This window comes from Colletotrichum paranaense, assembly GCF_030867605.1.
Source record: "Colletotrichum paranaense strain IMI 384185 chromosome Unknown Scaffold_10.1, whole genome shotgun sequence".
In the NCBI taxonomy this organism is placed as follows: Eukaryota; Fungi; Ascomycota; class Sordariomycetes; order Glomerellales; family Glomerellaceae; genus Colletotrichum; species Colletotrichum paranaense.
In genome coordinates, this window is record NW_026848968.1 from 1,312,695 (window position 1) to 1,333,897 (window position 21,203).

General features: G+C 50.0%; 5 protein-coding genes across 5 annotated transcripts; 3 read left to right on the forward strand and 2 right to left on the reverse strand.

The window, feature by feature from the left end:
* Positions 1-47: 47 nt before the first annotated feature.
* Positions 48-5,797, reverse strand: CPAR01_12130 (OPT oligopeptide transporter; the record flags this gene model as incomplete). Its single annotated transcript, XM_060496388.1, has 13 exons — positions 48-1,478; positions 2,702-2,860; positions 2,917-3,166; positions 3,229-3,405; positions 3,476-3,550; positions 3,611-3,711; positions 3,772-3,851; positions 3,903-4,580; positions 4,640-4,837; positions 4,902-5,415; positions 5,479-5,557; positions 5,632-5,675; positions 5,729-5,797. 13 exons carry the CDS (start codon positions 5,795-5,797, stop codon positions 48-50), a joined length of 3,855 nt encoding a protein of 1,284 aa, XP_060345173.1.
* Positions 5,798-7,294: 1,497 nt separating this feature from the next.
* Positions 7,295-10,512, forward strand: CPAR01_12131 (amidohydrolase; the record flags this gene model as incomplete). The annotated part of the gene is made up of 6 exons (XM_060496389.1): positions 7,295-8,493; positions 8,546-8,663; positions 8,733-9,648; positions 9,702-9,847; positions 9,909-9,992; positions 10,048-10,512. The coding sequence occupies 6 exons, from the start codon at positions 7,295-7,297 to the stop codon at positions 10,510-10,512; spliced, it is 2,928 nt and encodes a 975-aa protein (XP_060345174.1).
* A 3,634-nt stretch (positions 10,513-14,146) lies between these two features.
* On the forward strand, positions 14,147-14,831 carry CPAR01_12132 (uncharacterized protein; the record flags this gene model as incomplete). Its single annotated transcript, XM_060496390.1, has 4 exons — positions 14,147-14,336; positions 14,399-14,491; positions 14,541-14,741; positions 14,800-14,831. 4 exons carry the CDS (start codon positions 14,147-14,149, stop codon positions 14,829-14,831), a joined length of 516 nt encoding a protein of 171 aa, XP_060345175.1.
* Positions 14,832-16,322: 1,491 nt separating this feature from the next.
* Positions 16,323-17,880, forward strand: CPAR01_12133 (uncharacterized protein; the record flags this gene model as incomplete). The annotated part of the gene is made up of 2 exons (XM_060496391.1): positions 16,323-16,995; positions 17,090-17,880. 2 exons carry the CDS (start codon positions 16,323-16,325, stop codon positions 17,878-17,880), a joined length of 1,464 nt encoding a protein of 487 aa, XP_060345176.1.
* Positions 17,881-18,985: 1,105 nt separating this feature from the next.
* Positions 18,986-20,102, reverse strand: CPAR01_12134 (uncharacterized protein; the record flags this gene model as incomplete). Its single annotated transcript, XM_060496392.1, has 3 exons — positions 18,986-19,403; positions 19,465-19,987; positions 20,048-20,102. The coding sequence occupies 3 exons, from the start codon at positions 20,100-20,102 to the stop codon at positions 18,986-18,988; spliced, it is 996 nt and encodes a 331-aa protein (XP_060345177.1).
* Between the last annotated feature and the right edge of the window lie 1,101 nt (positions 20,103-21,203).

Sequence of the window (21,203 nt, forward strand, 5' to 3'; positions counted from 1 at the left end):
GGTATTCGCGACTCCTCCCTCCAGATCACTTCGGAGCATGGCCTTCCCTACTTGGCCTGCTCAGTTACCTTAGCGACGCGTAGTGTTACGGGAACAGAAGTCCAATAGTCATGCTCCGCGTGAAACCGCCTTCCCAGGGTCTCCCGTTTGCCCTCTGGAAAGATCCTCTGGATGCTGAGAAGGATATCTCCGCGTGGCTCCTCCGGCACCTCGATCCAGAGTTTGTGTATCCTGGGCGGCCCCGGCAGAACCGGGATCACAAAATCTGGGGAAGCCCTCTTCTCGTCAACATCACCTTCATAGAGACCCCGCTCTTCAAGAACCATCACTTCTTTCGCTATCCGCGCGGATAATATCGCATCCCAGATTCCTTCCTGCCGTTGAGATGCTAGAAGAAGTTCCAATGCCTGACGTCTGATCCTGGGCACGCGACACTTGACAGCGGTGAAGAATAACGGCGGAACCAAGCCCGTGTCTGAGGCGTGCTCTGCTTGATGCGTATAATTCTCTGGCGACGATTCAGCAGCAGGTGTCAGCATGGTTGCAGATGATGTCGCCTCAATAAGCTGCCTCGCCGAAGCTACAACCGACGCAAAGTGACTCGTGTATAGGTCAAAGATAAGCTCATTTCCAGGATTTAGAGAAGTATTGGTGATGATGTATGCCATAGTGTGATAAATCGGCAGCGGTCCGTAGGCGAGCCTCTCTCGATCTATTACGAAGTTCCACGTCCTGGCTTTGAAGATTTCAAAGGCTTGTATCCACAATTCTAGCTCGTTCCGAAGGGACTGCTGTGTAGCGAGCAGCTCAAAGATGTCAGCTGCATCTTCTGCTGGTCCGGCCGCGGCACCGTCTTTCTGTAATTGGTACGCTCTGAACAAGAGGCCGTCGAGGCTTTGGCTAGCGTCCCGAACTGATTGAAACAGCCGGGGCATTGGCGGCCATATCGATGAGGTGTGTTTAGTGCCGGCACCTTGGTAAAACTCGTTCGTAAGAAGAGTCGCTTGGATATCTAGTCGAGGTATGACATCAACGAACCAGTCATCTGCTGGGTCGCATGATGATGTCGGAGCAGAAGATCTCAACAAGCTTCCCAGAAGCTGGAGACTGTGTCTGAAGTGAAGGAATCCCGTCTTGTATCGCTTTTGCATGAACTCCATGCATATGTAGACCGTGCAGACAACTAGAACGACGCGTATTGATTCTGTGCTTGGCGTGCGTAAATGCTTCTGAAGGTGATAAATGGACTTGTTGTAATACTGCAGGCTGAGGTGTTCCTGTTGATCCGCTGTCTCGGGACTTGACGGCTCCCGTTTGACGATGCATGCGTCGATATTTGATGTCTCGTGGGCCGCACCCAGGGCGAGGATAGCATAGAGGATAGCAGGCTCAGTCGAGCTAGCTTGAAGCACTAAGGTCTTCCAGAACGGCGAGTTGAAGACGCCAGGCAGTTGGTTCGTGGTCCGGCTCACGAACCACTCGAAGTGAAGTTTATCAGTACAGCTTAGCTCCGCCGAGCCCGCATGTGTGTCGCAACGCGATGGAGATGCTGATGAGGTCTGGAGAAGTGGCAGTGAGGGTCTGCGGGCCGCTGGACCGCCACCCTCACCGCCGTAGCCATCGCAGACCTTGCCTGTGATGCTACACCGTCGACAAGCTGGTCTTGTCTCATCACACTTGACTCTATGGATTCTAGAGACCAGGTCAGTCCGAGTCCTTCTGACATCGTCCTATGTTGTACCGCGACGAAATCTTCGGACTTACCTGCAAGGTGTGCAACTCTTCTTAGCTGGGACGGATGGTCGTGACTTGGGTCCGGAGGTACCGGGTGGAGAACGGCCACAGCTCATGGCAACGAACTCTAACGAGACCTTACAGTCCGCCGGACACGCCGGGCTCGAATAGTGGGGCTTTCGGAGGCGCGGCAAGGGCGCGCGACGCGAGATATCGAATGCGAGCTGCTGCTATATTTCTGCCGGCAGAAGGGGAGGGTGGAGCTGAGCGACACCTTGGCCGGACCCTTTCAATTCGACTCGACCTATCCGTAGAGGTGTTGTGAATCGAGGAGAAGAGGGGCTGACGTCAAAGGAGGTATACGATGGCTTAAACTAACTTTCGTAGAAACCAGTACTCGGTTACCATTTAACTGTGCTGATTGGCGGTCGCCGATAGAGTTTCATCGTCCCCCGTTCTGGTTGATGGCCAGGGTCAAAGTGTAATCTCGCCAGAGGGCTAAGCTTTCGGTGAGCTGACCGAGTCATGGCCTGATTGTGGTTGAAGCGCGACGCCTCACCGCCTACAAGCCGCATGGGCTCTGTATATGGCAGGTCGCGCATAGCTGAAGGATACGGTATGTTTTATGTCAAGTATCTTCCTTGGCGATGTGAGGCCGGGTCAACGACTAATGATCTGACCCTCTTCTGGCTGTGAGAAGAGCCACTTGTATTTCGCTAGAATGCCGTGGCACCCAAGATTTGCTACACAGTATGTATGAGCCCGTAGAAATAACTCGGCCTCGCTGGACGGCTTGCATTTCCTCGATCAATGGTTTCAAAACTTCATCTCGTTAACTAGCGTAAGTTCCAACGCGCGGTCCAAAATATTCGCCTTTAGGCAGCTTCAGCAGCGTGCAGGCCGTAGACTCGCATCCACTCTCCGAGTCGTTGCCCCACCAAGTAATCTCAAATCCGTGATAACTGACGGCAAAGAAGATAATCACACCAGCGATGGCGATGGCAGTCGAGAAAGCCGCCGACAAGACGTAGTTGTACTTTGACCAGAACGCAAGATAACGCTGGCGGAGGTACACCATGCTCAGCCATCCAGGCAGGACGGCCGGCCACATATAAGCGATGTTGTACTTGACTTGATGTTAGCCACAAAAGCGATCGTAAACCAACCATTGGGAAAGCTTACAGGAGACCAGCTGATGCCACCGCTGAGGATCATCACTGGGTGAATCTTGGCGAACCAGTGGGTACGAGGAAATTTGCGCTGGAAGTAGTAGAAAATGAAAGGAAGTGCAAAGCCGACCGGGAACGCTGAGAGTAGGGCTGTATAGATGCCGCCTGATCCAAAGACCTTTCGGGCACCTAGACTACCGAACAGCACCGCAGCAGTAAAGTAGGTGTTTACGCCAGGGCAAGTGAAACGGTCTTTTTGGTTTCTGTAGGACTTTCACGTTAGTCGTCCGACCATGACAAATATGATGTTTTGCAGTATACTGACGTTGAGCAAAGATCTGGAATGTTGCTGATCTGAAAGTTCATAACGCCAGTACAGACAAATGCTGAGACAAAGACAGCAACGACTTGAGCGGCGAAGGTGTGCCTCTGTGGGATCTTGAGGTAGTGAGCTAGCTTCAAGTCATTGGCAAAGTCAAGAGCATGAGCTGTAGTGACATAACTGCGAGTATCGTAAGTTGTTGAATACTAAGGTACCTCAGGTGGAACACAACAGCAGATTATTCACTTACCCGAAGCACTTGAAGAAGTTCATGGCCAAGGCATTGCCCGGCTCCCAGGCACCTCCAATGAATTCCGCAAGGACGCTATGTCATGTTAGTCTTATATGAACAACTAAAAAACATTGACAAGCCAGGTTTGCTTACTTGAATTCCACTTCCATGCCAGTCGTAGCGAAAATAATACCTGTTGGAATAACAAAGACCAGGGCAAGCGCAATGCCGAAGAACACAACACCAACGCTCGTCTGGTAGAATGTTAGTCGCTAAGCGGCAACGGCAGTAGCAGTATGGGTCGTTCGACTTACCTCGGTCGGCCATGCAGCAACTGCCGCAACACCGAAAGCAATGGCGGCCAGATTGAGAATCAGGTACCACCATTCAGGAACTGAGAGGGATTTCAGTACTAATTAATCTTCCAAGTTAGCTTCAGACATACCTTCTGGGTAGTTGGACATCAGCCTTGTATGAACATCCTTGAAATCAGTCGACGCCTCTTTCTTGAAGCTGCGCCACAAACTCCGGAAACCAAGTGCAATATCGTGACGATGATAGAGAATGGCATAGGAAACGGTAGCCGCATAGACAGCGAAGAAGTAGTAGTACATCGTGATACTACTAGCTGCGAGGTACACGGGGGAGTACGCCTGGTACTTGGTCTCGTTGAGCCACCCTCTGCCATCCAAGATCTTTGAAACGTTGTATGAGCCACCGAAGTGATTGTACATCAGATTCGAGTTGATAGGGAGGTAAGCAGTGTTGTACGCATTGGTCCAGTAGAGTCCGATGATTGTGATACCGCCCAGGAACACGCCGATAAAGGTGTTGAAGGTAACACGGAAAGGGACCACAAGAGGCTGAACGACGTGTGTTGCAACGTTCCAGTCAAAAGTTGGGATGGGATTGAAGCCGAGACCCTTGTTAACACCGGTAATGGCAGTGAGTGTAAAGTTATTGGGAGCAATCCAGGCGATCCAGTTGAACAGGGACAGTGCACCGAAGATGTAATCAGGGAACCAGAACCACACAAACATCGCGGCGAAAGCAACCATGAATAATCGGTATCGCGACATGTTGTAGATCTTCTTGAAAGGACCGGGTACTGGATGGTTTGCCTCTGTGGGAACCATTAGCATCCAACTTCGTCATATGTTTAGCATATCACTAATATCATACCGTTGTGTAAGGAGCTGTTAAGAGCGATGGTGACTAGAGATGCCGGCCAGAGGCAGAAAGATGGGTAGACCAAGAACCTTCTACACAAACCGGCTAGTCCGAATCCCATCAGATTTGTGGAAAGAGCCAGAAGAATCTGGTAACTGAAAGACTTGGCATACTTCTGGCCAAAGTAACGGTCCATCCACTGCGTAAAGACTAACGGTTTATTAGTAATGGGCGGCCGAATTACGTGTCGAGTAGTCTGTAGAGGATAACTCACTGATGTATCTGGAACTCGGCAGAGTCTTCCCAACACTTGCCATGATCGAAATGAGCATGTGCTCCTTCTTGTTGAACGGTCCAGGATTGAGACTATGCCGAACCCCAAAGAGCGTGAAGCCGACATCGGGAAGCCATTTTTCGGCAGCTTTGCCGACTGGATACGCGAGGAGTTGTACGACTTCCGCGCGCAACGTGATAGAAGGCTGGCGCACACTGAAGAGCTGGTTAATGAAAGCGATGAAGACGACGAAAAAGAGACCGATAGTCCAGGCACGGATCGTGGCGACTGGCATGCTAGCATCATCATGCGGGTCGACTACAGCGCGAACCTCGGCGTACGGGCTATTGGAAGTCAACAGAGAAACTTCGATCTTGGCCTCTGAGATTTCACGACTGTGCGAATCCGGGTTGGCGAGGATATCTTCGTTGGCGAGGAACTCCTTGAGACGCTCGAGGGCTCCTGCCGGGAAGTTGGGATCGAGACCATGCTGTTGCACTAGTCTCTCGGCCGACTTTGAGATGGGTTAGAGGCTGAAACTTCCTGGCTACAACGGTGGGGTCCGAAGACTGCATACCGATCTGGCCTCCTCGAGAGATAGGGAGCGTGAAAGTTCTCTGGCTTCGAGGACTTCTTCGGGGGTGGCATTGAGTTGCCTGCGAAGTGTCAGCTTTCCCCGGCGACATGATATGGTCTGGTGTAAATCTCGGTGTGGAAATCAAGTAAATACCTCGCTACATCGTCGATGGAAACCTTTTCATCGAAACTCTCTCTCTGTGTAAGTGTCAGATTGACTCATCTGTGCATTCGATCAGAGTAGGTCAAACCTGAAGGTTTGCATCTGCGGGTGTGACAACGTCGATGGTGTCTCCCGTTTTCTCATTGAGTGTACCCATATTGATCCGTGACTACCTAGGCGACAAGTTCAATTATCAACGTGTACAAAAGACTTGGGGTTGAGAACAGGATGCATCACTCCAGGAAGACAGCCGGTGGGATAGAGACAGACAGAGTCCGAAGCCACCTTATCTTTATCGACGTCCTGATCCAGGGCAAAACCTCGACCTTGGCCGGGCCGACTGTCAGTGGCGTCAATGTCTAGGGTCTTTGCGTTGCCTGGATGTATTCTGAGCTAAAAGTGGATGTTAATAGGACACATCTAGATCCCGCGTTGGTCTGCTTGGCGCAATAAGCTGTTCATTCAGAACCTCGACAGTGGTGTGGTCCCAGGTCGTCCGTGTCCTTACTCCGCAAAGGATTCGCCGGACATGCGTGCAACCAGAGTAACTTTGCCTCACAGCTTGCGTACAACAACAAAGATATCTCGGACGAAATGACCCAAAGGCGTCACATTACCGAGGTCCACACCCAATGAAGTATGCCATTACACTCCTGACTCTTGCGCCATATCCCAAAATGCTTATGATCCTAATAAGATGCCCGGTCTCGGTTTCCGTCGTTCCTCTAAACGCGCTGACATCTGAACGGCTTTTACAATCGGCTCCGGTAAAAGCAGGTCAGTTACGTACCAGTATGCTTAATCCGTATTGACCTCCCGCTGTAAGTCCCCGTTCGACGCGTTGAACACCAAATCGCCGGGATTTTGCAGGGAAATGGTCGGCGGGAAGTGGGCGGGTACCTTGTGGCGCCATTAAAGACCAGAATGACGGCTTCGGCGTACGAGACCTACTCGGCAAGGCGTCTTGGCAGTTTGCAGATGTCCATCCTTTTTTCGGGCTCTGGAATGGTCTGTTCGGGACTTGAAGCCGGTGTAATTGTCGGGATAGACCCGACTACATGATTGTGGTCGGGTAAAGGCCGCAGCTCTAAAACAATCGAAAATAGGGCTTTGAGTGTTGTGGAAACGACAACGTAGATATTGATCCTGGTCTTAAGCTCTACAAAGTAACATCTAGTGATTTGGCCAGTTAGAAATCTCATGATGACTGGCTGAATCTATCAGCAATAATTTACTTCCTAAATTTAAAGGGAATCTAGTTTGCAACAACGCCCTACCTCCAGAGCGCCAGTGTCTCCAATCAACATACTTTGAATGTACCATGAAAAGAGTGGTAATCTCAATCTCCATGACCAAGATAGGATTACTCGTAACATGCAGTCGAGTTCCCAAGTGGGCCGCCTCCGCCTGACGTGCTTTATCTCCACGTTGACGCCTCTGGGAATAAAGAGCTACCAAGCCTTATCCCCAACCCACCCCGACGTCGGGACAAACTCACCCGATAACAAGTCGAGCTGCTCGAGGAGAAGCGGTTGCTGTAGCGAATTTGAGTGCACGTAATGCGAATTCTGATCAAAATCAGATCAGCTTTTATCTAACTGTCTTTCTTCAGTAGAAAGGCCCGTCATATCATTGAACCAGAAGCCAAATCACGATGGGCGCTAAAAACGATGAGCTTTTCGACGCAAGCCCCCCTCCGTATCAACCGCAACCACCAACTCGACGCTTCTTCATTCGGAGACGCCGAGGACGTCTAATGACCCTCGCGGGACTTGTCGTTTTTTTACTATTCCTATCTCACTACAGCAATGCTGTTCGGGAGCCCTCATACAACCAATCAGAGCAATTCGTAAGAGGATTGACCAAGTGTGGCGAGAGTAGTTCGCGAAGCGCGAGTCGAGAGTCGTCCTCGCCAAATCGGTCAAATCCGCGCTGGAACTCAAAGTCTGGACAGCAGCGCGCCATTGTACTTCGCAATGCAACTCTGTTCGACGGAGAGAAGGTCCTTGCGGCGACTGTCGATATTACGTTCGAACAGGGAGTTATCAAGTCAGTGTTCGAGACTCGGGATGAGGTGACTTTTCCCAGCAATACGGATTTGTATGATGTCAAAGGGAGATTTGTTACTCCTGGTCTTGTTGACATCCATTCTCACCATTTGGAACTCCCTTTCTCTTCGGTCTCAGCGATCGCAGACGTCAACGAGAAGCCTGGACTTGGTCCCATCACTCCTTTCGTCCGTGCGATTGACGGCTTCAAACCATATGATCCTGCGATTAAGATCATTGCGTCCGGCGGTGTCACGTCTTCTCTAAATTTGCCTGGGTCTGGCAACATTATTGGTGGCCAAGGGTACTTGGTAAAGAATCTACCGCTTCCTGGTGAAAATGGCGAACCCGTTGTCGAAGAATTGCTACTCGAGCATGGGATTCCGGAGTTGAGTCGTCAACGATATCTTAAGATGGCGTGTGGCGAGAATCCAAAGCACCTGTATGGGCATACCCGGCTCGGCAATGTCTGGCTTCTGAGACAGCACCTAGAAAAGGCACAGAAGCTCAAGTTCAAGCAGGAAGCTTGGTGTCAAATTGCCCAAGAACTCCAGTCCGGTGGTCTATGGCAGCAAAGCCGAGTCTCCCGACTTGTAGACAAAGCAGGTGAGCGGCCGGAAGACTTAGAACTAGAAGCAACGGTAGCTCTTCTCAAAGGCAAGTTCAACGTCAACATCCACTGCTATGAACCCGAAGATTTTGAGCGGATGCTCGATGTGCTCCATGAGTTCGGGGTTCATCCACAGGCCTTCCATCATGCTCTTGAAGCTTGGCAAGTTCCCGAGTTTCTCAAGAAGCAGGAAGAGTAAGTACCATCTCACCCTACGGGATCGGGAAGACGTCTTGACACTGGCCAGAAATATTACCATTGCCACCTTTGCCGAGAACTCGCTCTTCAAGCATGAAGCCTACGGTGCAAACCTTCGAGGCCCCAAGATCCTCGATGATCATGGCATCCGCGTTGTTTTGAAGTCGGTCAGTAACTAACCTTTCCGTATTATATTGTTGGTATTTGACTAACAATTCGGCGTGTGTTCGTTGTAGGACCACACTGGTGAAAGCAATCATGCCAAGTATCTCATGTACCAAGCTGCTGTTTCCCACTCATTCGGCTTGTCCGAAAACAAAGCTTTACAGTCTGTGACCTCTGTCGCTGCACAATCCATCTACCAGGGCCATCGAATTGGCTTCGTAAGACCTGGATATGATGCTGACCTGGTTATCTGGGATTCTCATCCTCTTTCGGTTGGTGCTACAACTGTTCAAGTGTATGTCGATGGCAGAGAGGTTCTCGACATCAAAGACTCTCTTCAACGATTGAAAGCCCAGGTTTCATCCACGGATAATGTTGTGCCGGAGGCACGCCCGTATGTTTTGCAGACAGAGAAGCGAGATGTTTGTAATCGAGCGACAGCTCCGGGAGCAAATATTCTCTTCACCGGCATCAAGAGCTCTCTTTTGGAAAATCAACTCCCTGAGGTTGTCTTGGCCGTCGAACAGGAGCAAGACCTTGCCCTAGTGGTTTCTAACGGTCGTATCACTTGTCTAGATGTCGAGTCCAAATGTTCATCTACCCTTCAGCATAACGGGACTGTGGAGATTAAACTATCCAACGGATACGTCACTCCTGGCCTGATTGCTTTCGGCAATAATCTTGGTATTCTCGACGTTTCATCTGAGCCGTCAACAGGCGACGGATCACCAGGATCAAAGGTGAATGCACTCGATGCCCAGAAGCACTTGCATAGTGCCAGATATGGTGTCCACTTGGGTGGAAGAGGCTTCGGCAGAGCAAGGATCGGCGGCGTGACAAGGGCGATCACGGCTCCTATCTTTGGAGGCGGTGTTCTCCAGGGGGTAAGTGTCGGCTTGCGGACAAGTGAGAACGCAACGATTCTGGGAGGCGGAATTTGGCGGGACGAAGTGGCTCTTCACTTTGCTATTGGTCAAGAGGCCAAAGGTGAGTTACTTTCCTTATGAAAAGTAATTGATTTTTTACTGACCCTTGTGCAGGCGATGATACCCCGACTGTGTCTTCCGGCGTTGAGCGACTGCGTCAAACCCTTCTTGAGGGACAGGGCCAAGACCAATCTCCAAGTAGCGTGTACTATCGCGCCGCGCATGGCTCTCTTCCAGTCGTTGTATATACAGTGAACGAGGTTTGTCGGTTCTTCTCCAATATTTGGGAGAGTACACTGAATAAGAGTAAACTTGTCGCAGGATGATATTTCGCAGATTGTTCTCCTGAAGCGAGAATTTCCCACCGTGAAGTTTGTCATCTTCGGCGGCCATGGAGCTCCTCTGGTAAGGCATCGTTTGTATTTTGGAAGAACAAAAAGCTAAAGCAATTGGCACTTAGGTCGCGAAGGAGCTCAACGAAGCTCAGGTCCCCGTCATTCTGACTGGAAACAGGGGTGCGCCCGATAGGTGGGAGAAGAAATCCTCACTTGCGGGCCCGCCTCTCTCACCAAGTCCTGCCCAAGTACTTATCGATGCTGGTGTTCTAGTCGCCCTTGCCGTCAGAGGCGACTCCAAAATCCATGGTTTGGCCCAGGAGGCGCAGTGGGTGGCAAAGTTCGCTGGGCTGGCGGACAAAGAAGCCATCAAGCTGGTCTCGACAAACTTTGATGAGATACTCGGGTTGAATGGCAATGTTCGAGCTCCGAACGGATCTGGAGAGGTACTGACAGAAACCACTATCCTTGGCGACTTTGTCGTCTGGGACGGAAGCCCTCTGAATGGCGAGGGAAGCGTGGTCCTGGCTGTGCAAAGCGACGGAAAGATTGGAGACTGCTGGCCAGATGTCGAAGGGGCCGTCTTGTGACATCGATGCTGGAGGCAACGCGTTTCTGACTAAGGTAGGTGAGGGAAGCAAAAGCTTAGCATAAAGTCAAAAAGCCAGCATAGGACAATTCCCGTCCCCGATAATGAATGTGCAAAGCTCAGTGTCAACGTTAGGCTGCATGTCGAAAGAAACGGAACTTACATGTAACAATTCCTAACTCGAGACGGTACTCATGCAGAAGTCCACCTGCACCTAAACTAAAAGTAGCTTTGAGTAATTAAAACTACTTGATATTTATCGTTCCATTGAAAGGTTGCCTAGGCACCAGCTGGTGTACCAATCACTTGATGGCTGATTCTCACGTTCCTGCCTAAGACCTCGCGCTTCCGAACCTGCCCCCGCCGCTCACCTTTCACCGTGAACGCGTATTGTAGAGACGCGCCTCAGGCTATGAGACACGATAGCGATGTTGAAATATATGCTATCAAGCTACTTCCGGTGGGCACGTGGCACCAAATCATCCAGGAGACGTCTATAAGTTACACATACTTCCCACATAGTGAGTATTCATTACGTCATCAAGTTAGGTGCCATACAATGAAGTCAGTCACGATGGCGATTTATGGCAAAGTCCCGCGGTAGAAGCTTTCTCATACCCTAAGCAATCTCGATGATAGTTGTAGTCTGCGTGCTTACTTTATCAGGGACGAGGGAGGAAGCAGGTATCAACTGATGAAGCCCAAATTCAGCAGACACCCGGAGGTATATGGGTTACAAACCACAAAATCCGAGTTGAAACAAGGTAGTACTTCTTGTGCCAGGCATGCGCCTTACTATCGTTTGATTGAAAGTCCACGTCTTGCCTAGTAGGTAGGTAGAATACACCATGTTTACCCCCACGTACGGCCAAAGAGCCGATGGTTCCTTTGTGCAGCCCTCAATTGGAAGAGCTTTGCTTTGATCGATGCCAACTGGTCGACAGAGGATTATCTAAGCCAAGGAAACTCAGGAATCTAGGCGCTCAGAACGTTTTTCTGAGCTCCAAGGAGATGAGAAGTATCTTGAACTTGAGTAGCACCCTGAAAGTCTTCTCTTACTACTCAGCAGCTCATAGATTCTTTCATAGAAAGAAACAACGTGTACGACAGTTTTGAAGACGAATCTTGGGGCACCGAGGCCTATCCCTTTGAAGTCATACCTAGGGAGATGTCGGTATTGTTGCGAAGACACAGAAGGACACTCCATACCATGCACATCTTTCGACGCAGCATGGAACTTGACGAAGAGTCTGCCATCTTATCGCTAGCTCCCTTCGAATAACTCAAGTATCTGCTGCTTTACGGCACTGGCCTTCTCAACCCGTACGGCGCTACGTGCTATCCCAGCGGCGTGCGTCTGCGCAGCGTTCTTCTGTCCATCCTTTCTGAGAGTATCGTGAGCGTCGCGAGCAACGACCTCAAGTATTCCGACATTCTCAACCTAAGCACTGAGCTGAAAAACGGAGGATATGCACACCTCAGACGTCTATGGATTCCAAACTGGCTCAACAGCAGGATTTCAGCAGCAAGAGAGGGATACGTGGACCCCTTCTAGCCTCTTGGTCTCGCCCTGGCGATCAGAAACATCGCAGGTAGACCCATTCAGGGCCTGGCTGACGCCGCTCTGAAGGTCAATGATTGTGGCCCAGGTCGGCAGATTGAGAACGTTAACACAATTTACTGCGAGCCAGAAATTGTGCTGCCGCTACTGGACACTCTGTTCAAACATTGGTGATTATCGCTCCGGTGGGATCAGTTCGAACGACGGCGAAGATACTGGAGACCAAGCCAAGGCAAGGCTAGGCGGAGTCTTTGCAATTTTTGGTTGAGGCAAACTTTGTACAATAGAGACGTCAGCAGCTGGGGTCACAGACTACGGTGCTAGTCACAACATGAGAATGTGGCCATCATCATCGAGGCACAGATAAGATCATTGGACCTTCCTCGCCACCAAACAATGGAGGAAGCTGCTTTGACCTTGCACTAAGTTTATACTGATGTGGAGAAATCGTTTAGAGTTTGAAAGACGAACAGATGCCAAGATGCCATGTCCTGGCTCGAATCAGAATTTTGCGTGGCGAGAACGACCACCTGGCCCCCGACTTTTCGCCATCATCCCATGCAGAATCTCCAAATGTTTTAATGGCAGCTGAGAATGAGCCAAGCCTCGTAGCTTGCACGTCTGTTCATATAGCGAAACATTGACGTTCTTCGAAAGTTTAAGCATGCTCTACTCTAATTCGGCCGATCGCGAACAGCCAAGAAGCTGCGCCGCATGAAGTACGCACGGTATTCGAATACATAAAGAGGATCCAGCGTAATTTTGTCCGTGCTGTTGAATTGAAGCTGCGATGAGCCTCCCAACGCGTCACGTCGGTGGGCGACAGCTGCTGAATAGATCGTAGACTTTGGTTGGGTGGTACTTTGAGCCTGCAATCATCCATTCATCAGCTGCATGGGAAACAAGGTTGTTTGCTACAGTCGAATAAGCTTGAAAAATGGTCGATCAAACTTGATAAGATCTAAGCTAGGAGACGAGCTAGCGGCCAGGGTTCCCTCAACGGCATGGAAATGCGGACAGAAACTCATCATATTGCGTGTCGGGAGCGACCGAAGAGCTATTTCTCACTAACCCGCCAGAATAAACTCTTGCTGCATTTGACCCGGCCTCTTTAGAGTTCTCCAAGCTCATGAGAGGCCGCCAAGCAACTGGTCGCGTTTCAGGGAGAACCCCAGCTTTTAGGCACAACAGCATCTGCCGGCTGAACAGCCCTTGAAATCGCTCGGCAGATATCATGATCGAAACGAAATTCGTTGAATGATACTCGTTTGATGCTTTGAATACTTTCCGCACCGGGACTTTGAGACGCCGGCCACCGTCGTATCTAAACTTGAACAGAGAAATCGGCTAGGGATGGTTTCTAGATATCGATGGTGCCAGCATATCGCAATCATCCAGACTAGAACCAATGCTTGCTCAGATGAAAGTCACATTGCGATAGGTAACTATTCTTGCATCAACAGTTCTCGAAAGACATGAGACAAGCTAGCCTATGGGAGGAACCCCTTTTCCGGAAGATCCGTATCTGATCCTTGTCCTTGCTTCACATTAGCCACCAAAGTTGCATCGTCCAATGACCACGGCAGAGATCTGAAGCACAAGCGAGGAAGGACTGACATGACGTGCACCTCTCGCAGCGAGATGGCGCAGACGGAGCTAGTCAACTCATCAAGCTGGGCATTTTCACTTGGCGGCTGAGCATCGTCCACTCATCTTTCGCATTGTCTTCGTCGATCTGGAAAGCCTCAGCCGTCTCGCGTCATTCTGTGAACTTTGAGAGCCCCCCCTATGCAGTGACCCCCTCGGTCGATGCTGTGTCAACTTATGCCTCGTTAGGACGAAGCCGGGCTATTTTCGGGGTATGAGCTGGAACGTTGCTAATGATGGCATATACGCAGCCACTCCTGTTCATGAGAAAACATGCGCCCTTCTAATATTGTTAATTTTGGCCAGATATAAAGAGGATGGATATTGCCGTCCTCTCCGAAGCTACAGACTCAGGCTCACTGATGCTTACACAAACAGGCTCGCACCGCAAAGAAACCTAGTTATTTCCGCAGACATATTCATCATTATGCTCAACCTTTGGAGAAAGGCACTGATTGGGATCCTCCTTGTAGAGTCCTTTGGCTCAGCTATTGCTCTGCCTCCTCGACCTCTGACGGCCAGGTCACATGAAGTCTTCGCTCAGGGCCATCACGTCAAGCAGAGGGACAATTTGTCTCCTTATGCTGGACTCTTCGTTCGAGATGATGATGATGATCGTGAGTCGCAACAACACTATACCAGGGCTTGGTCATGATCTCACTGCTGACTGGCACCAAAGCACCAAAGCCACCGAATGGTCCGCCCCGGCCTGATAATAATCCGGCACCACCGCGTCCTCCTCAAAGAGATGAGGATGATGACGAGGATGATCGTGAGTTTCCTTGAAGAAGCTAGATCTTCATTTTCTAACATCAAGACAGTACCCCGTCCTCAACAGACTCCCCCACCACCACCTAATCCTCCCAACCCGCCTCCCAATCCACCCAATCCGCCTCCCAGTCCACCTAATCCACCGCCGAACCCGCCAAACCCTCCACCCAATCCGCCCAATCCGCCACCAAACCCCAATCCACCGCCACCACCACCACCACCAGCCATGAACATGGATGATGATGACGATGGTATGTGAACTTTACAAGACAGTTATTCGTATGAACAGAATGATGCTAAGTTTCGTAGATGCCCCCGGTCAGACGGATATGGATGACTAGGCTCTTTCGTCGAAGTCGGTCATTGTTTGGACCAGGTTTTTGCAGGCCTTTCACTTTTTTGAACCTTTGGAAGCCAGGTTTAGGGAAGAAACAAATTGAACAGTGCTGCCATATCACTTTCTTTTATAGCGATACTGGGCTGAGTACTTTGTTTTGATCGGAAGGAGTAACTGTTGTCTGTTACGGTATCAAGGCAAGCGGTGGGATCGTGCAAAGCTGTACTTTAGCAACAATTCATATTCGATTTACTTTCCTCCAAATCTGTGTGCTTGATATTAGACAGAGGAAACGGAGTAAGTCGTCAACGGAGATTTGAAACAATGGCTCTATGACCTAGAGTATACTTTTCTTCAGCGTGCAACACTCTACCTTATGATAGGTGACATCACGACTGAAGATTGAAGCTTTGCAGATCATGTTCAATTTAACATACATGTAACTTCGAGTTGTTCACCTTCCGTTGTATTGGTGCCATGCTTCTATCCGTTGTATTCTCCTCCAGAAGCCTGCGAGGTTTCGTCGTATTCAACCTTCGGGTGCAAATTCATTGAGAATGTGTTAGGGTCTATGCCGCAATTCACACAGGATCAAAACAAGTCATGAAGCTCTTGGTAAGACAAAGTCGTGCATGGATGACAGCCTTTTCCTGCTATGTGTAAGCCTACAAAAGCTAAAAGATTGACTCACGAGATCATGAGTCCGGTATCAATGCTGATTACCATTGACGATGATATTATGTTACTTAAGAACGCATGCAGAAGGAATAAGACAGAGTGGTAAAACACATTTACGGTGCGCGCAAACTCTCGGAGCACGGCACCAAAGGCCTTCGCCTCACCTCAATCGGCATTTCATCTGAATCCATTATCAATCACTAAGAGCCTCATGATCAAGCTTCAGCTGTCTCTCATCTTACCGAGTTACACCCGTCCCCGTGTCATGTCGTATTCTATAGTGAGGCCAGGCGCGGGAACTTGTTGGAGAGACCTCAGGGGCTATGTCACCGTCAAATAAAAGACGCGGGAGCTATGCGGGGTCCCTAGCAGTGAAACAACCCCAACTCTTCAATCCGATGCTGCCATCAACACGAGCGTAGTATTGGGCGGGGATTACTCACGGCAGATTATTTTTGGCTCCAAAACAAGCTTTCCGTGGTCCGCCTCAAGCCCCGGAAGCCGGTAGAGCTGAGTTTTGAAACAATCGTCCAGGGCCCAACGCTGTTTTCCGCTATAAGCAAACGACAAGACGATGCTCACCAGGGGCTTTAAGGAGGCCAAGTAATCGATGTCTCGCCAAGTCAAAATTGAATGTTCTCTACTTTGATTTGTTCTAGGTCGACTTAATGTGCAGCAGGCCTGTGACATGTACGTTGCGAACCGATAGAGGCGCGATTGATCAAGGAGACGCCGACAAACATCGATCAAAAGAAGTCAACAGTGGAAACACTCCGAAAAAAACTGTATGTTTGGGTCTTAGTGACTAATTGTCATAATGTCTTCACTCAGAGTCGAGGTTCGTGCGATCTCAAGTTCCCTCAACCCAAAATCGACCAGGTTGGATTCTATCAAGAGGTCTCCACTCACGAGAACAATACAGTTACTTAGAAGAAGGATGAGAGACGATACCGTAAGCAAGGAAGCTCTTCAAGCGAGGCAAGACAGCGAAAATGAGAATGAGCCAGATGAGAAGGATGACGATTGCGATGATGACGACGATGAGAAAAAATGCACGAGAACAAGAAATGGGCAGCATAGCACAGCGACAGCGACCCAGACACAAGCACAACCATCGGCAACTACTACGAGTCTACCAAGTAGTGCGCCCGCTCCTCCTTCATCGACAACAAATGTTCCATCTTCTTCCCCTCTCCCATTACCACCACTGCCACCGCAGCCATCAACCCTGGTAACATCGACGTTGAGCGTTGTTCTATCTTCAACCACAATTCCTCCAGTGACAGATGCCTCGACATCTAGTACACCTCTTGCGGCAGAGACATCGACGCTATCATCCAGCGTTATTCCACTGCCATCAAGTTCATCACCGACAACTAGTTCATCAGTGGCTGGTGCCCCGGTAACAACCGCGTCACCACCGCCTACACAAGCTAGTACCAGCTCGAACAACGCCGGTAGGACAACTGGAATCGTCTTTTTGATTCTCGGTGAGTTAAGACCTGAGATATCTGTAAGACTAGCAGAAATAAAAGCAGTGACTGATGCGCCGGTGACTTGTAGCCTTTTTCGGTCTGTTTGCAGGCTTATTTCTTTTCAGGAGGTGGAGGACTCGCCGTCAAGCCCGTAGAAATGAAAAAACGAAATCCATCATGGGAGAACCACCAGCTCCCCCTCGCCCGGACAGGCCTGATAGATTTGAAGGTCCTGGTCTTCCCCCGCTGACCTCTAATCCCCCCATGGTGTCACTTCCACCTCCGCCTCCGATCCAGCGATCCCTTGGTCAGCCACCTCCCAGATCATCAGGTCTCCGCGACTCGTCGACATCTAGCAGATATGCCATAGGAACGGGTCCAAGTCCACAAACGCAACAATCACTAGATCAGAGCGCCTCTGTCATAACCGATGCCGTACCCGCACCGCGAGAGGAGAAGCCGCAAGCGACTTATGCGATCCCTGCATTCTTCCAATCCGCAATAGAACGAAGACAGAGAAATGCAGCAATGGCGCAGGCCCGGGTAGAGAGCTGGCCTCCCCCTCCGTATATCGGGAGAAAGGAACCGAGGACAACTTCCTTGCGAGGGATGATGTCAAGGTTTTCTAGACCATCGAATGCGCCCACACTGTCACCAATGTCGTCCACGGAGCAGCAAACATTCTCAACTGTCTCCCAGGAATCCTTGATCATTCCTTGGCGAAGCTCCACCAGCTCCAGTAACTCTAGCTTGTCAAGCGGCTGGGGTGACGGGCCTCCAATACCTACGCCTGTTTTGGTTGCGGAGAAACCCTTAATCGGTCGCAAAATTTACATGACCGCGGTGAATCGGGGCAGTGAAGTGGCGCCTATTCAGGAGATGCCGAGACAAGTCGTATGATAGAGCATCTGGAATCACGGTTACTTGAACTTGGAATTTTGTGGTCTACTTTCTACATCTCTTCAAATGCACAAGTCAATGTGCCGTGTTGATACGCCCGAAGGTTTTTTTTTAACAGACCACTCCAGATCCCAAAAGTCAATGCACCAGAAGAGTAGGTGTTAGACTTGTGCAGGGAGTAGCTCGAGGTGAACTCCGGCAAAGGCATTCTCAGCGACACAATGAAGCACACTTGAGCACGGCTTCACATAATGCCTACGTCCAGGAGACTTATCTCTTGAGTTTCCCATGTATATTAATAGCTCGTTCAATGTCACCGGGATCGAAGGAAGGCCTGAAGGTCTCATTCATTTGCAGATACCTACTGTAGTTGACGGACGCTGATGGGGCGACAGCCGATGGGGGGGTCCTGGCCAGGATGATTCATAGTTGCTCACTTGCTCTCATCTTGTACACCCAACCCAAATTTCCCCAATAGCCCCTCGTCAAGTCGAGTTGACAGATGCTGACACATGGATGGTGCCGGATGATTCATTCTGACTGAATTTATATGTATGGGAAATAGTGACAGAGCGTTCCAGCCAAGTTGTAGATGCCCTTGAACAGTCGTTCATCCGCAAATACATTTTGCAGTATATATTCAATCGATTGCTAGAGGAAAGCTTGAGTCCCGTGTCCTCTATGTATCTGTAACGCCGACTACTGCCTTCTACATTCGTAAATATGGCACCCGTAGTCAAGTAAGGAACCCCGATCAAGATCGATATTTCCACTGCTGGATGGCAAAGGACCACAACAGCACCTGCAACACCTGCAACACCGGCATCAACCCCATCGAGGCAAGTTTTCAAGATTTTGTACTCCCTACTTTCAACTTTCTACTTTCATGAGTGAAAAACTGTTTTGCCGAACGGACTGCCTCGCCGTGTGCGTGGCTATGAAGACCGAATTGAATCGACATCGCCTGAGTTTTGTAGACTTTCTTCGATATTTTGGTCCCAGCTTTACTTGACGGCTCGCTAACATTAAATGCCATTGTTGGTGATCAGGTGGTAATTATTTCTTTGTACCGATGTATATACATGGTAAAGTATAACGATTTCAATCAAGAAGAGCCATCTCTCTTCTTGACGAGGTCTGTCTCAAAATCGAGTCCGGCCTCCGTTCTCACCACCCCATACAATGAAGAAGAATCGAATGCCCGCCCTTGAGTATCTGAAATCTTCTTCGCTTCCTTCAGATGCCCAGCAGCAATATCAGCGATATGAAGACGTACACCGGCCTCCTCCGCACAGCTCAGACCATGCCCGACATCCTTCATCGCCAGGGACAAGTCAGACCACGGCCTCTCATCACGAGGCGGTAAGTAAGCACCAGTCGTCAGGCGTTTTGACATGCCCTGAGCCAAGGGTCCAAACTGCTGTCCGAGAAGATCCTCCATTGCATCGCTACCGAGTCCGGACTTCTCCGCAAAGACCTGGGCCTCTGCGACCAGCTCCATCATCCCCGCGGTCACGAAGTTTCTGCGGCAGGTTAGCACGATTGCATCATATCTGATGGCATTGTTCGACGTCTTCTACTCACCCAGCCGTCTTCATGATGCTGGCTTTCTGCACGTCTTCCCCTAGACAGATGATGCCTCTGCCCATGACGCCGACGATGAACGGCTTGATCTTCTCCACGGCATCATCGGGTCCAGCGATGATCCAGAGCAGCTTACCCTGCGCAGCGACTGGGCTTGCCCCAAACACCGGCGCAGCAATGAATTGGGCTCCCCTTGCTGCCAATCTGTCTTTCGCCTTTGCAGACGACAGGGGGTGGACCGTTGAGGTGTCGACAATAATCTTACCTGATAGATCAGCTGTGGCTGCGTCGTTTAGGATTGCGTCCAACGTCGCCTCGAGTGCTTTGTCGTCGCTGAGTGAGATGAACACAATGTCCGTGTTTTTGACAAGGTCAATGATGTTCGGTTGCGGCGCGCCTCCGGCTTTCTCTAAGGGAGCGCCTCGAGACATTGTCCGATTGTGAAATTGGAGGCTTCCGGCAAAGTGCGTTTTGATATGATTTTGCAAATTTGTAGCCATGCCGAGACCCATTGACCCGAGACCTTGTCGACTCGTCAGCATGCGCACGAAGCTTAGAGACAGGAACAAGTAGGTGCACCCACCTATCCATCCCAGCCGGGGGCGTAACGCTGAAGATACGATTGAAGCTGCGCTCATTTTGTTGGTCGGCCAGATAATTTAGGGGTGACTGAAGTTCGACTGCCAACACGATGTGATTCTGACAATTGACTACTTGATGGATAGCCAATGGGTCGCAGTGATGGTTTCCAATTATACGGCACATAAGTTCTCTAGAATGACTTGCCAAGAGTGAGTCAATCGTTGAGGTAAGCCGGACATCTGCAGATGAGCGATCCCCGCACCTCGTCCGTCGGCGTTCTCTTCCGAAGCCCTACTCCGCTTTCGGCGTTACGGTAAGCCAAAAGAGCACTAATACATGTTGAGGCTAAGTACAAGCCTTTGGTCATTTGATGCGGACTCAACCTGGAAAATGAAGTCATTGGGTTAAGAAGAGCTTCTCAGACGGTTTTAAAAATTCCAAGTCTTCAGGAGTTTGTACGAGGCATCTATGACTTTGAGTTCACCCAGGAAGAGGTTGGTTCACCATGCTTAAGTCCAACAACACTGCAATCTCATGTAGGCATGTGAAAAACTTGAGGCGCAACAGATGTTCTTCGTCGATGAATGGGAGGCAGCAACATGTATCATCGACAGGCCTACATTTGGTGAGCCCTCACCCATAATCAGGGTACTCGTCCACAGATACTGGATCCATTTCTTTTCCAAAGGGATATTAACGTGATTGTTGAAGCCTTTCTCGGGATTAAAATGGAAGGCAGAGGCTTGTAATCATAAGTCAGTAGGTAATTGTTAAGGCCCTAACCCCGAGCCTGAAGTGCACTCGCCGATGGATGCCAGAGCAACGAAATAACTCGCCGAGATCCAGACATTTCTGAAAGCACAAGCGTACCCATCGAGAGGGAGAGGAAACCTTATGAGCGGCACCTTGAACAGGGGTGTTTGCGCTCTGATTGTGCGAATTGAGAGCTATGGAAAGAGATACAAAATAATCAGCTTCAAAACATGCTAGTGAGACTCCTTGGGCAATGTTTGCGGACATGTGGCTCATGCCCTCGTTGAAGAGAACAACGTGGGTGGAGATTCCAATAGTCCCACCAAGCGATTACGTGCTGATTATGAGACCGCTGTCGACTGATATTAGTTTAAGCGGATTGCTAAGTTGAGCTCCTGTGACGA